Source organism: Rhinolophus sinicus, chromosome 3 (genome assembly GCF_057876585.1).
Source record: "Rhinolophus sinicus isolate RSI-liver-muscle chromosome 3, RSI-T2T, whole genome shotgun sequence".
Taxonomy (NCBI): domain Eukaryota; kingdom Metazoa; phylum Chordata; class Mammalia; order Chiroptera; family Rhinolophidae; genus Rhinolophus; species Rhinolophus sinicus.
The window spans coordinates 62,301,550-62,318,634 of NC_142503.1; the positions used below are offsets into that span (position 1 = coordinate 62,301,550).

Genomic DNA, 17,085 nt, shown 5'->3' on the forward strand with positions numbered 1-17,085 from the left:
AATTTATGTATTATTTAACTCAGCCCCCTTATAAACATGACATTTAAAAGAAAATCCTAAAATATTATAGTGTGATGAATATTGCTCCATAGGGGCATCACCGAGGTTTACAAAGCATTTTGTTATATAGAAAATTAGTGCTATTTGTCTTAAAAAGACACGAATTATAAAGTGACTGTTATTGGTATGAGTATAAAAAATGTAATTAAAATACCATATTGAATTCTTTAGATTATTACTATTACTTCCACAGATTACATTACAATATTAGTTTAAAAAAGAATGTGGTATTAACTCTCATCAGGATAAAATATATGGGAGGGGACAGAATAGAGGTTACAGATATCATTAATTTTTTTGAAGACTATAAGCTAATGGAACTGGCTTGGTATTAAAATATAAATTCAAACTTAAGTGCCTCTGAAGGGCAATAATGACTAGAAACAAGCGAACACATTCACAGAAATTCAGAAAAATTCAGAAATTGGAGTGCCACTTATTTTTTAAAGTTGTGGTAGCCTTGATTCTAAAAATAGAGGAATTGGTTATAAGTTCACATAAGGTGCAGTTACCCCATTCCCCTCCAAACAAACAAATCCAAAAAGAAAAAAGTGAAAACCAAAGTAACAGGTCACAATTTCACATCGTGTAGCCAGCTCTGCAAGAACCATTTAGAGAAACATATCCAGAGAAGGACTAGAAAGGTGTCAGGCCATAAAAAGGGAAGAGACACAAATCTCAAATCAAGTGTACTATATGGGAGTCTGCAAAGTGAATAAAAAGAGCTCCATACCAAAATGTGACAGAACAACACAGAAAATTCTATAGAAGGGTTAAAAAAAAGTAGGTAATTCCCAGAAACGAGAGCAAAAATAGATGGAAAAGAAAGTACAGACAATTACGTAAGACGATTAGAGGCTCAATCCAGAACTCCAAAACCACATGATAACAATTCTAGAAAAATAAAGATTACAATTATTAAGAAATGACACAAAAATTTTCTCTCAGAATTCAGGATCATGAGTGTACAGTAAGATCAAAAGGAATCACCAAGTGTCCAACATAATAAATTAAAAATAAAACGCATACCAAGGAAGAGGAAATTTTATTAAAAGCAGTATGATTAATTTCTTAACAATGGGAGAAGTAAAAGAAGTTCCATACAGGAGAACAAAAGGATTCAAGATCAGAATGGTACTGGACTTTTCACTTAAGCCATTGGAAACCAGACAACAATGAAACAAAGCCTTCAACTTTAGAATGAAAATGATTTTCAATGTGGAATTCTCATGCCTAGTTGAATTATTAAAATGAAATGAATAAGTAAAATAATGGCATTTTTTTTTTTTTAAGAAATACAAGGTTTTGAAAATTTTTATTCACTCTTTGATATATGCTCCAGCAAAATGAGGGCATGTATCTAAAAGCAGGGGTCCTTAGATCCAGGAAATAGAAGGTCAAACATAAGAGAGAATCTAAGGAGACACCCAGGAAGAGATAGGTAGGCAGGCTTAGTAAGTGACCAGTCAAGATTGGAACAAAACCACAGTGTTCCGAAACAGAGTTTTCCAGAAGAAGAACATGCAACTGTAAGATTATCTGATAAATGTGACCATATAAAAAATTACTGGGGCCAATCAAGATCTGAATTAACAATTGTTAAAAGAAAATAGAAAAAAACACCCTAGGAAATTATTAATTCCATGAAAACAAACTTGTAGCAAAAATGAAAAGCAACCATAGGACCTACTTGGCTCAGCCATAAGCAATATGAAAGTAGTATCAATACTATAAAGCTTAATTGCTGATTTAATCCAAAAACTGTCAGGATGGGAAAGAGCTTCTTGTCTATCCATAACAGAAAGTGACTGATAAATCAAGAGACAACAACACTATAATTTTAAATGTGGATATAGAGAATATTAGTAACACTAAAAGTATTGAGAGTGATTATATCTAGAGAACAGAACAGGTGAGGAAGGATTAGGAAAGGATAATCCTTATTTTTATATATGCCTTTTGATTTTACTTGACTTTACTTTTTCTGTTTTCTGTGCTATGTTCTGTATACTGTATTCCTCAACTCTAGCTTTTAATTTACTAATTCTCTCTTCAACTATGTCTGATAGCTACACGACCTGACTCTTCTCTGTGATGAATCATCTCCTCATAAAATTTTTAGTTTCCAACTATAAATTCATCTTCATTATGGATTTACTCTGGGTTGTAAAGTATTTTTATTGGCAGCTTTATGTTTGCCAGGAGTTTCATCAGTACAGAATCCATTTTTACATGAATTCACATTGCTTGAGATTCTCACACTAAGTAGGTTGTCTACATTCAAACTGCAAATCTAAATTCACCTTTGGGTTAAGGTGTGTGGCTTCTATTTTCTAAGGGAGGCTGTTTATTTACCCCACCTGACACCTCTGGCAAAGACACTTCCTCATTTTATTTCTCGGCCATGAGCTGATTTTTTCCCCCTAAATACTGAAAGGGCGGAAACTTGCAGAGCCCTAATTACAACCACGGGCCCCAGCTATAGCCTTAGTTTTAGCTCCTGCCTCTCAGGCCCAAAGCTGTGATGCAGCCCCTGTCACAGGTATAAGTCTAGGGTTTATATCTCATTAGCTATTTCCTTTGGGCTGCCGCACCCTCCAGGGACTTACCATTGTGGCTTTAAGTTTTCTCTTGTAGTCAGGCACTTAAAGATTCCTTTTCTATCTTCTGAACGTAACTAGGTATTGAATATTTTTGTTGTTGCTATGTTTTATCCCTTATTCTTATGTATGATCAGTGGGCGAGAGGGCATAGTAATTAGCTCAGTCCACCACATCATAGAATCCAAATTGTATAAACTACATTGTTAAAAATATTAACTTTTAAAACTTAGACATCATAGTATGAAAATTATACTCAAAGTAAGAAATATAGAAATAGAATACTCTGCTGAATAATCCAGCTGCGAGAAATTAGAAAAAACAATGTAGGCTTAATGAAGTCATCAAACTTCTGATGAAATTATTAAAATTAGTGATTTTAAGTCGTGTTGGGTAGGAATCTCTTATAACGTATTTTGAAAGTATTCTTCATAATTTAAACTTTTACTTACACTAACTTTATTACAAGACATTTTCTAGAACTTTTTTCTGTTTTACTAAACATGTCTGCTTTCAGATCTACCTTACCTGTTACACCTAGAGCCTCAAAAGTACACATAAACCCTCAATCAATCCAAAGAGTACTCCCTACACCAATGGTCCTCGGATGGTGCCCAGATTAACAGCATCGACATCACCTGGGATATTCTCAAAACTGTAAAATTTCAGGCCCCAACCAGATCTTCTGAATCAAAACCTGGGATTGGCTTAAGGCAACTGGTGTTTCCACAAGCCCTCCAGGTGATTCTGATGCATAGTAAAACTTGACTCTAGACCAATGGCTCCCAAACTGCTCTCCATAAAACATTTTGACAGTGCATCTCAATTAGTCCAAGCAGACGGAGACATCAGTGAGGTATTTACGGTCCAAATCTAAGGAGGCACTCACTCTCAGGGCCCTATAAGTACTGCACACCTCTGAAACCCTGAGAGTGAGTGTCTCCTTAAGTTTTGCACCCTTCATCCACCTCTGCAATTAGTAATTAAATGACATAATGTAAATATCATCTACTTTCCTTGCCCCTTTTTTGGAGACCAACTGAAATGACTAAAAAGATGCATATGAGAAAAGATCAAAGAAACAAGTATGAGAAAATCTCAAACTGCACAATCAGACACTGAATAATTAGTACTTGGCTATATGATACACTGTTTCTTACTCCAAGTAATAAATTATGCAATGAATTGTTAAACACTAAAAATATTAGCTATGAAACCTCAGAAGAACTGTGGAAATTTATCTGGTATGTAGTACTTCTACACGAAATCTCCATACATGTTTTATAATAAAGTTCTGAAGTACTGAAAATACAAAGATGGGAAGGTCTGCAATTTTCAAATTGTGATCTATGGAGCCCCAGGGTTCAGGGAAGGAATCCCAGGGGGAGTGGATGTGGTTCCAATACTCACCCCAACTTCAACCAAAGTGGCTCCAAAGATTAAAAAATTACCTATATCTATATTAACAAAACAGTCCACTTAAAGGCAGGGCTCTACAGTTGGAAAAAAAAGTGTTTTAACCTTACAATGATATGAATCCAATTTTAGGAACTTTAATCTTATATTAAAAATCTGCAAGAAATATAGCAGAAATGTTATTAACAACACTGGGTAAAGATGACATTGTCTGACCTGAAAAATTTCAGAATTTACTTCAGTTGTGATATGAAAACTGACAAAACATGAAAAACAGAGTAGTGGCTCCCAACCTTTTGTAAACTATGGAAACCTTTAAATACAATTTTTGAAAAATGTCCAAAAATGAAAACAAGTAGAGCTTATCTGATTAAAAAGTAAGGATGAAACAGCTTCTTTCTTCCCATTAGTCTTCCTCTGCCTGCTTCCTAAAATACCTTCCCACAACTGTTGCTCCGCCTCCCGACAACACAAACACAGAGACGCCCTTGAAGAATTACCAGAGAAACACTATGAAAAGGTAAAACCAAAGTAATAAAATCACTTTATCTGGACTAAAAGCAGATATCCATTTTTAAAGTTTCACCATGCAGCAAGTTACCACAATAAAGTTCATGTTCAGTTATTATAAAATAAAGAGAATAAAGTATACAAACTAAAAATTTCAAAATATACAACATAGTAAATACTAAATACACTAAATGTTAAGGTATTTAGAAATCAACTGCTTGTTTTTATTTTTCATTTTTCAAGGAATCATGAATTGCTGATTGAGAAAAGCAGAAAAAAGGTCAAGGCAATAAAAATGTATTCCCCAAAATACTATTCCTACTTCCAAGAAAGATGACTGACTATACTACTATTACAGACAAACTTCCTTCCTTCTGTTTGGGATATTCACAGGTAATCAGTTCAAAGATGTTTGGTATGGCTTCCCATATACTCTTCTTTTTTTTTAGTTTCAGGTGTACAAAACAATGCAATAGTTAGACATTTCATCCCTCACAAAGTGATAACCCCCTCCCCCAATCTACTGCCCCTCTGACATCGTACATATCTATTACAATTCCATCGACTCTATTCTGTATGCAGTATTCCATATCCTGTGACCATATCGTGTTTCCCCGAAAATAAGACCTAGCTGGACAATCAGTTCTAATGCGTCTTTTGGAGCAAAAATTAATATAAGACCAGATCTTATATTAGATAAGACCCGGTCTCATATTAAAGTAAAATAAGACCAGGTCTTATATTAATTTTTGCTCTAAAAGACGCATTAGAACTGATTGTCCGGCTAGGTCTTATTTTCGGGAAACATGGCGCGCACGCACGCGCACACACACACACACACACACACACACAGGTATATATATATATATACACATATATATATGTATGTATATATGTGTGTGTGTATATATGTATACATATATGTGTGTGTGTTTGTGTATACATATATATATATATATATATATATATATATATGTATACACACACATATACATTAACTTATAGTTGACATACAATATTATTCAGCTTTAGCTTCAGGTGTACAATGCAGTGGTCAGGCACTTACACTGTCATGAAGTGGTCTCCCTAATAAGACAAGTACCCATCTGACAACCTACAAAATCTTCACCACATTATTGATTATATTCCGCAAACTCTTTCATATCCCTGTGGCAATATTGTAGTTACCAATTTATGCTGTCTAATCCCTTCCCTTCTCCCTCATCCCTCAGCAACCATCAGTTTTTCTTCTATGTCTCTGAGACTACTTCTGTTTACTTTGCTAATTTATTTAGTTCTTTAGATTCCACATATAAGTGAGATCATATCCCATATACTCATTAACCTCAAAAAATCTTATACAACAATAAAATATTCTAGAATGGGAAAGGCTTATAGTTGATCTAGTAGCAGGGACAATATAATTACATAAAGTATTTCACTAAGCACTCAAAAGTACAAATATCTGACTTTCTTTACTAAATTTTATTGAAAATATTCACTGAATTGTGATCACATTTCACATATAATCTTAAAATACATCAACAGAATCTGTTCTAACCACAAACTTTGTCAGAAAGTTCATTCACTATTCATATCCTGAAATATGAAAGTTCAAATACAAAATTTTATGTGAGTTAATTCAATTTAAACCACAATTTATTTAAGTTAAATTCTACTAAAAACACACTGTTGAAGTTTGCAACATTCAAAAGTAACCCTTTTGTATTCTTTGCACATCCATGAAGACTGAAAAAAATACGCAATTAACTTAAATTCTACTTAAAATCTATTAACAAAAATATTCTTTAGGAAATTGGGCTAGCCGGAACACAGTTGACTTTTGAACAACACGCAGTTGAACTGTGCAAGTCCCACTTATTCGTGGATTTTTTTTCAATAAATACATACAGTACTATAAAGTATTTTCTCTTTCTAATGATTTTCTTAATAACATTTTATTTTCTCTAGTTTATTTTATTGTAAGAATATAGTATATAAAACATATATATACAAAACAAGTGTTGATTGACTATGTTATAGTAAGGTTTTGGTCAACAGTAGTCTGTTAGTAGTTAATTTTGGGGGGAGCCAAAAATTATATGCAGATTTTCAACTATGTGGGGGTCGTTCAAGGATCCACTGCATTAACATTTCAGAGTTAACAGAATAGAGAACATATTATCTTTCATCTTTGTAATCATCAGTTTATCAAATAATTTCTTTCCAATTTTAATTACAAAAATGTAATAATGTAGCTCTTATAAAATATACATGCATGCATATATTCCTAACTTTACATTCTTATACAGGATGCCACTTTACCTTTTGTTTGAAAAAAAACTGTACTCATATGTGAAAGAAACCCATACTTTGCAAAATTTGGCTATTCGCTACAGAACTTAAGAATATGACAGTAAAACAAAAGTATACAAATATACAGATGTAAAATGCTAGGTCAGAATAAACAATTTCACTATTATAGGAAAGAAAATCTTGAACACAATTTTAAAATACCAATTTCTAAATTGTTTGAATTCAATTCAGTAATTCAGTAAATATTGCATGTTACCATTTTGTACGTATATTTCTTATGCCTAAATCATTTTATTTGTGCCTCTAAAGAGTTTTCTAAAGAAATGACAAAAAATACTGAATTATTCAAACACTTCTTTTAAAGAATAAGACATTAATTTAAAGTAGCAGATTTCCTTTAGTTTCTAACTTCACTAAATTAGGTAGGAAAAGATTTACAAAATAATCATATTTTTTCAGAAGCATTTCAATAACATTGATAAGTACATGATAGTTTGTGAAACTGTGTAATACTAAAAAAATTTTAGAATTAAAAATATTCATTTCAAAGACATTATCTAAATTTTTGTACAGAAGGTATCATTTTGTTTTTAATTGTAACTGCAAAATAATGCAAAATAATACTTCATTACAAATAAATAACAATAATTTAAAGATAAGATTATATTTAGCATATAGTTTTGAAGAGATATCTTAAAATAATTTATCACATATATTAAAACAGAGCTATAAAATGCCAAAAAAATATAAAGGAAATTGTACTTACATCCATAGCTCTCTTAATAAATGGTATCTGTGTGCCACTGTCCAGATCTTCATTTATAATAAGCCTTCTAGCCCACTGCCCTGCCCTGACAACACCGCTACCATGAATTAAAACCATCAGTTTCTGTGGATTTGTCAAAGCATCCTCACTCATAAAGATAAAACTCTTTGGTTCACTTTCAGTGGCATCTACCTGTAATTTAAAAAATAATAATAAATAAATGTTTTCTGACAGGCATAAACATAAATTAGAAAACTAATGATTATTATAAATAATAAAATGGCTATTACAGAATTATACAAGTAAAAAAAAACTTTAAAATAAAATGAAAACATTCATGAGATTAACAATTATATATAAGTTGGACTAAGGACCTCATAGTAATTTAAATACTGTGTTTCCCCGCAAATAAGACTTAGCCGGACAATCAGCTCTAATGCGTCTTTTGGAGCAAAAATTAACGTAAGACTGGGTCTTATTCACTATAAGATCGGGTCTTATACAATATATATATGAGACTGGATCTATGATATGATATGATGATATGATGATATGATGATATGATATGATATGATATGATATGATATGATATGATATGATATGATATGATATGATATGATATATGATATGATATGATATGATATGATATGATATGATATGATATGATACGATACTGGGTCTTGTATTAATTTTGGCTCCAAAAGACGCATTAGAGCTGATGGTTCGGCCAGTTCTTAGTTTTGGGGAAATATGGTATAAAAACATAAAAAAAATTATATTAGAAATATGTCTCCCTACATTATTGTTGTATATTTAGTATGATACTATCATTACATATAAGAATGAATAACAGTTTGAAGTCTACCTATTGTCTAGATACTATGTGAAATGTTTAAAAAATATTATCTCAACTAATCACAATCCTGTTAAGGAGGTACTATTATTATACTCATTTATAGATGAAGAAATTGAGAGTTTAACTTGCCCAAGGTCACATCTATAATTCTCTAATAGACGTATACTGCACAGAAAACAGAAAAATCCAATTGAAGGATCCATCTATTTGAATATCATGTATTATCTAGGAATACTAATAAACTTTTAAAATGTGGGAGAGGAAACTATTCAAAAATTCAAAAACCTACTGTTCTATGTAAATGGACTTTGAAATTTCATTCAGAGTTTGAACATAGGATTCTATCACAATTATTTTAGGAAGGAGTATTTGTATACTCTGATAACTTTATTTTATGTACTAGTTATCTATAGGCTGATAAGTATTTTTATTCATTTTGATTGTACTTAATATTTAAGTTTAAGCTAGATGATGTATGATTTAGATTTGAAAGACTCAACAGACTTTTAGGAAGGGAAAACTCCCCAACCTTGTATTATATATGCCATGGCACACACTGAGTAGTATTTCGCATCAGGAGTGGCAAATAACTAGGACTGGAATTCTTTGTGCAGCCAGGTCAGAGACAGAGGCTAAAATCTTGATGGCTGGTAATGCAGACATCCTGAAACAGAGAGGGTCAGTCTACATGCCATGTATGCAATAGTTCTTCACTTTGTCAGCAGTATATATTTATACAATTATTAAAATAAGAAATAGACAAAAACTCTAGATATCAAAAAATACGCTGAATTCTAACTGTTCCCAGGCACTGTTCGAGAGAAGAGAAAAAAATTAAAATTCCTTTACTTCTAAAACAATCAGATTGATGTCAGTAATAGATACTTAGCCATTTTTGTCAACAGAGCACAAAGGGCAATTATTTCAGCAAGAGGAGCCTGGCCACAGGGCTTAGGGAAAAATACTATCTTCTCAATGGAGCCTTCCCTGACCACCTCATTTAAATACCTCCCCAAGAATTCCCTAGGCCCTTGCTCTATTTTATTTCCCTCCATAGCACATGACACAATTTAATATATTGTATGTTTTACTTTATATATTTGTTTGTATATCTGTTTATTAACCATTTGTTTCGTCTACTAGAATGTCAGTTTAGGAAGGCACAAACATTTGTTTGTATCTAGATATATTCCCAATGCCTAAAAGAGAGGCGGACACATTACAGGCACTCAGTAAATAAAGGAATGGATAAACTTTTGGAATATGAATCTCATCAAGCATCACCAGTGACTTCCTTTAGATAGATGGCATTTAACTAAATAATGCACACTATAACTGGTTATCACACTTCCTGGTTCAGAAAACATATTGAATATTAAATTCAAACACGATTATAAAGAATTTTAGAATTAGTGACGTTATCAAAACGGCGGCATGAGGTGAGCCTCTATAAAGCTTCCCTGGAATTTATAACTAATCGAACAACAATAACTCCACAAAGGACTCCCTGCACAGCAGACAGACAAGATGAAGAGGCCCACTACTGAATTCACCTAAAGGTGGGCGAGTCGCGCTATTGGAGGAGGAGGAAAGGGAGAAGCGCAGAGACGGAGCTGCGCAGGCGCAGGACACAGACCTAGCTCAGTGCTCCAAGCTCGCTGCATCCTGGAACTACCGCAGCTGCGGGACAGGGGAAAACTCCGACGGCTAGAGTTCTGTTTATGGTCCACAGGGCTGAAGGGGCAGCATATAACACGGCTGAACCCAACGCTCACGGCAGAGACCTCAGAGAAAAGACTAGGGAAGAAGGCTGAAAACGGTGGTGTAAGTCCTCACTGTCAAGCAGAGAACGGAATCTAGGCACTGAGACTAGCCGCCCCCTCCCTACCCTCCCAGAGCTCGCCCCACCCCCACCTGCGCGGTGCTAGAAGCCGAACAGTAGCAGTGTCAGATCAAAAGAACAGACTATTTGCTGTTCTGAGAACTGTGGACCACAGACACAGATTCGCAGCCCAACTAGCTCCGGTAAAGGGAAGGGAGCTGTGGAAGCAGGACCGCCTGTGGTGGTGGTCCCCACCATTGCTCTGGGCCAACTCTCACAACTGACCCCGCCCCTGGCCCCACGTATCTGGGCGGATCCCTGCAGGAGTAAACAGAACTGCTGAAACATACCAGCTCTGAATCTGCTGCAGGAAGAGCTTTGGAACTTCAAAAGCTCCCTGCATACCAACACAGACACTACGCCCTGTGACCCAGGTGAATTATTAACAGAGGAGAAGCCCATCTCCCAGGGAATCCCCCCATTGTGAGAGAAGCTGGAATAGTGCAAGAAAACATAGCACTACCATTTGAGAGAGAAAAAAAAGGCTGCAGTCGAAGAGAAAATTAAACATTCTACCAACAAGTACTGGAAAACAAAAGAAAGACCTCTTCCTATCAACCTATTGCAGAAGCTACTCCTGTAGATGTCTAAGAAGAGAAATAATAAATCAGTAATTGCCATGAATAACCAAGGCAACAAGACAGCTCAGAAAGACAGTGAAAAGTCTCCAGAAAAGGAACTTAAAGATATGGAAATATGTGACTTACATGACAGAGAATTCAAGATTGCATTTCTGAAAAAACTCAACAAGATGCAAGAAAACACAGAAAGGCAGTTTAATGAACTCAGAAACACAATCAAAGAACAACATGAGCATTTTACAAAAGAGACTCAAATTTTAAAAAAGAACCAAATAGAATTTCTGGAGATTAAGAACTCAATAGAAGAAATGAAGAATGAAATAACCAGCTTAGGTAGTAGAGTTGACCAGATGGAGGAAAGAATCAGTGACATCGAAGATAGAAACCTGGAAATTACACAGGTGGAAGAAGAAAGAGACTTGAGACTTAAAAGAAATGAAAGAATTCTACAAGAACTTTCTGACTCCATCAGAAAGAGCCATATAAGAATAATGGACATACCAGAAGGAGAAGAAAGAGAGAAGGGAACAGACAACATATTCAAACAAATTGTCGATGAGAACTTCCCAAACTTGTGGACAGAACTGGATCCTCGAATCCAAGAAGCAAATAGAACACCTAATTACCTCGATCCCAACAGGCCTTCTCCAAGGCACATTGTATTGAAGCTGTCTAAAATCAACGACAAAGAAAGAATCCTCAAGGCAGCCAGGGAAAAGAAGACGGTAACCTACAAAGGAAAGCCCATTACATTATCATCAGATTTTTCAGTAGAAACTCTACAAGCCAGAAGGGAATGGAACCAAATATTCAAACTATTGAAAAAGAGAAATTATGAGCCAAGAAGAATATATCCAACAAAGATATCCTTTAGATATGAAGGAGGAATAAAGATCTTTCCAGACATACAGAAGCTGAGGGAATTTTCTAATACACAATTTGCACTACAAGAAATACTAAAGGAGGCTATTCGACCACCATCAAAAGGGTCAATCTGTGGCAACCAAAACATAAAAAGGGGGAGAGTAAAGGCCTGAACCGGAATATGGGAATGGAGAAAGTAAGCGTGCTGAAGAAAATGGAAATGGAATACTCTAAATATCAAACTTTCTTTTACATAAACTTAAGGGTAACCACTCAGAAATAATCCAGAACTGAAATATATATTGTAATAAAAGAAGAAACAGAGGGAAACATCATAGAATACTACCACACAGAAATAATAGACAACAACAAAAAGGCAAAGAAACAATGCAGACACAGACTTACCAGAAAACTAAAAGTAGAATGACAGGAAATCCTCACATATCAATAACCACCCTAAATGTAAATGGACTGAACTCACCGATAAAAAGGCACAGAGTAGCAGATTGGATCAAAAAACTAAACCCAACCATATGCTGTTTCCAAGAGACACATCTCAGCTACAAGGACAAGCATAGACTCAAAGTGAAAGGGTGGAAATTGACACTCCAAGCAAATGGTACCCAGAGAAAATCAGGTGTAGCCATAATGATATCAGATGAAACAGACATCAGGGTGAAAAAGATAACAAGAGACAAAGATGGACATTTCATAATGGTAAAGGGGACTGTACAACAAGAAGACACAACAGCCAAAATATTTATGCCCCCAATCAGGGAGCACCAAAATATACCAAGCAACTACAAAAAGAACTAAAGGGAGAAATTGACCAAAACACAATTATACTAGGGGTCTTAAATATATCATTGACAGCTTGGATAGATCATCCAAACAGAAAATAAATAACGAAATAGCAGCCTTAAATGACACATTAGATGAAATGGACATAATTGACATATATACAACACTTCATCCTAAAACATCAGACTATACATTCTTTTCTAGTGTACATGGAACACTCTCAAGGATGGACCATATATTGGGACATAAAATCAGCCTCAGCAAATTTAAGAAGATTGAAATCATACCAAGCACATTCTCTGATCACAAGGCTTTGAAATTGGATAACAACTGCAAAAAGAAAGCAGGAAAAAACACACAAATACATGGAGATTAAACAACATACTTTTAAAGAATGACTGGGTCAAAGAAGAAATTAGAGGAGAGATCAAAAGATACATAGAAACAGACGACAATGAAAATACATCCTACCAAAATTTTTGGGATGCAGCGAAAGCAGTATTAAGAGGGAAATTTATATCATTACAGACCTATCTCAAAAAACAAGAAAAATCCCAAATAAATAACCTCATGTTACACCTTAAAGAACTAGAAAAAGAACAAGTGAAACCCAAGATCAGCAGAAGAAAGGAAATAACAAAAATCAGAGCAGAACTAAAGGAAATAGAGAACAAAAAGACAATAGAAAAAATTAATGTGACAAAGAGCTGGTTCTTTGAAAAGATTAACAAAATTGACAAACCCTTGGCTAGACTCACTAAGAAAAAAGAGAGAAGACACTAATTAACAAAATTAGAAATGAAAAAGGGGAAGTTATCACGGACACCACAGAAATACAAAGGATCATCCAAGAATACTATGAAGGACAATATGCCACCAAATTTAGTAACCTAGAAGAAATGGACAAGTTTTTAGAAACATATAGCCTTCCAAGGCTGAACCACGAAAAACTGGAAAATCTGAACAGACCGATCAGCAGTAATGAAATTGAATCAGTCATCCAAAACCTTCCCAAAAGCAAAAGTCCGGGACCAGATGGCTTCACTAGTGAATTCTACCAAACCTTCAAAGAGGATCTAATATCAATCCTGCTCAAACTCTTCCAAAAAATTGAAGAAGAGACAGTACTCCCTAACTCATTTTATGAGGCCAGCATTACCCTGATATCAAAACCTGGTAAAGACAACACAAAAAAAGAAAACTACAGACCAATATCTCTGATGAATACAAATGCAAAAATCCTAAACAAAATTCTATCAAATTGAATACAACAATGCATTCAAAAGATTATTCATCATGACCAAGTGGGGTTCATCCCCAGGGCACAAGGATGGTTCAACATCCGCAAATCCATCAATGTGATACATCACATGAAGAAAATAAAGGACAAAAATCATATGATTATATCAATTGATGCAGAAAAAGCATTTGACAAGATACAACATCCATTTATGATTAAAACACTTAATAAAATAGGTATAGAAGGAAAATACCTTAACATAATAAAGGCCATCTATGACAAGCCCTCAGCTAATCTCATAATTAATGTTGAAAAACTGAAGCCCTTTGCTCTACGTTCAGGAACACGACAGGGCTGTCCCCTATCACCTCTGCTTTTCAACATAGTATTGGAAGTCCTTGCCAGAGCAATCAGGCAAGAGAAAGAAATAAAAGGCATCCAAATTGGGAATGAAGAAGTTAAATTATCACTCTTTGCAGATGACATGATGCTATATATAGAAAACCCTAAAGACTCCACCAAAAAGCTATTAGAAACAATCAACGAGTACAGTAAAGTTGCTGGCTACAAAATCAACGTACAAAAGTCCATTGCATTGCTATATACTAACAATTAAATCTCAGAAAAAGAAATACAAAAAACAATCCTTTTGCAATTGCAGCAAAAAGAATAAAATACCTAGGAATAAACTTAACAAGGATGTGAAGGACCTATATGCTGAAAACTATAAGACATTTTTGAAAGAAATTGAAGAAGACAAAAAGAAATGGAAAGACAATCCGTGCTCATGGATTGGAAGAATCAACATAGTTAAAACGGCCATATTACCCAAAGCAATATACAGATTTAATGCAATCCCCATTAAAATCCCAATGGAATTTTTAAAAGAAATAGAACAAAAAATCATCAGATTTGTTTGGAACCACAAAAGACCCTGAATAGCCAAAGCAATCTTAAGAAAAAAGAACAATACTGGAGGTATCACACTCCCTGACTTTAGTTTGTACTACAGGGCTACAATAATCAAAACAGCATGGTATTGGCAGAAAAACAGACATGTAGACCAATGGAATAGAACTGAGAACCCAGAAATTAAACCACATAAATATGGACAGATAATTTTTGACAAAGAAGCTAAAAACATACAATGGAGGAAAGACAGCCTCTTCAATAAATGGTGCTGGGAGAATTGGATAGGCACGTGCAAAAGAATGAAACTGGACTGCTATCTGTCACCATGTACCAAAATTAATTCAAAATGGATCTAAGACTTAAGCACAAGACCTGACACAATAAACTGCATAGAAGAAAACATAGGTACTAAACTTATGGACCTTGGGTTCTAAGAGCATTTTATGAATTTGACTCCAAAGGCAATGGAAGCAAAGCTAAAATAAACGAATGGGACTATATGAAACTTAAAGCTTCTGCATAGCAAAAGAAACCATCGACAAAATAAAGAGGCAACCAACTGAATGGGAGAAGATTTTTGCAAACAGTGCCTCCGATAAGGGGCTAATATCCAAAATATACAAGGAACTCACGAAATTCAACAAAAAAACAAACAACCCAACTGAAAAATGGGCAGAGGAACTGAAGAGACATTTCTCCAAAGAGGACAAATGGCAAATAGACATATGAAAAAATGCTCAACATCACTAATCATCAGAGAAATGCAAATAAAAACCACAATGAGATATCACCTCACTCCAGTTAGAATGGCTATCATCAACAAAACAAATAGTAACAAGGGTTGGAGAGGCTGTGGAGAAAAAGGAAACCTCATACACTGTTGGTGGGAATGCAGACTGGTGCAGGCAGAGTGGAGGTTCCTCAAAAAATTACGAATAGAATTACCAAATGACCCAGCAATCCCTCTACTGGGTATCTACCCAAAAAAGCTGAAAACATTTATACATAAAGACACGTGTGCTCCAATGTTCATTGCAGCTTTGTTTACGGCGGCCAAGACATGGAAACAACCAAAATGTCCTTCGATAGATGAATGGATAAAGAAGTTGTGGTATATATACACAATGGAATACTATTTGGCAGTAAGAAAAGATGATATAGGAACATTTGTGACAACATGGATGGATCTTGAGAGTATAATGCTAAGCGAAATTAGGCAGAAAAAGCAGAGAACCATATGATTTCACTGAAGTGTGGTATATAAACCAAAAACAACAAAAGAACAAGACAAACAAATGAGAAACAAAAACTCATAGACAAAGACAATAGTTTAGTGGTTACCAGAGGGTAATGGGGGTGGGTGTTGGGAGATGAAGGTAAGGAGGATCAAATATATGGTGATGGAGGGAGAACTGACTCTGGGTGGTGAACACACAATGGGATTTATAGGTGATGTAATACAGAATTGTTCAACTGAAATCTATGTAATTTTAGTAACAATTGTCACCCCAATAAATTAAAAAAAAAAATTTTAAAAGAGCTGCACAATGCTAAGAATTAAAGTGATGTAATTATACCTTTATTATTAGTAATTAAATATGAAGGAACAGAGGTATGAAGTGTAAAACAATCACATTAGCTTCAAGTTCATGAGCTGCCCAGAGCGAACAGATTACGATGATGACAGCAGGTACCACTGAAGTCACAGTGGAAGAGAAGTGGATGAGAAAAGGGAAAACCAAATCTAAGTAATTTCCTTTTAGCTAAGAATATTATATGACAACAGAGGAATTATTCCGTTAAAGTGGCTTAAGAGAAAATGACGATTAAAAAAAAATTTAAAAGGTATGGCTGTAAGTGTATAATAAAAAAGGCCAAAGAGGTTTCTAGTCATTCATTTCCCAAAGAGTACATTTAAACATGCACAAATAAAAGTGCCTCTTAAAGTCAGTGAGGCCTTAATGAATCCGGCAATGGCCATAGAAATGAACATGTTTGTCTTAATGAAAAACACCTGTAGCTATGGACTTGCCAGTACGGGCCCATCACTGTTTTTCGTTTGTTTGTTTTTTCCTATTTGACCAAGTCCCCTGTTACCAAGGAACTCAGTCATTTTTTTTAATTAAAGTTTATTGGGATGATAATTGTTAGCAAAGTTACATAGGTTTCAGGTGTACAATTCCGTAATACATCATCTATATATCACATTGTGTGTTCACCACCCAGTCAGTTCTCTTTCCATCACTGTATATTTGATCCCCTTTACCCTCATCTACCAAGT

At 34.6% G+C, this 17,085-nt stretch overlaps 1 protein-coding gene across 6 annotated transcripts in view; it reads right to left on the reverse strand.

Moving 5' to 3' along the window:
• The window catches only part of ARB2A (ARB2 cotranscriptional regulator A), a 400,181-nt gene that overhangs the window by 280,382 nt on the left and 102,714 nt on the right, over positions 1-17,085 (reverse strand). For 5 of the 6 annotated variants that reach the window (XM_019711772.3, XM_088796625.1, XM_088796624.1 and 2 more), the window contains one exon: positions 7,669-7,860. The exons of the other annotated variant lie outside the window; for it this stretch is intronic. In XM_019711772.3, coding sequence (XP_019567331.1) covers positions 7,669-7,860 — 192 coding nt within the window. The remainder of the gene's footprint in view (positions 1-7,668; positions 7,861-17,085) is intronic. 6 annotated transcript variants of the gene reach the window in all.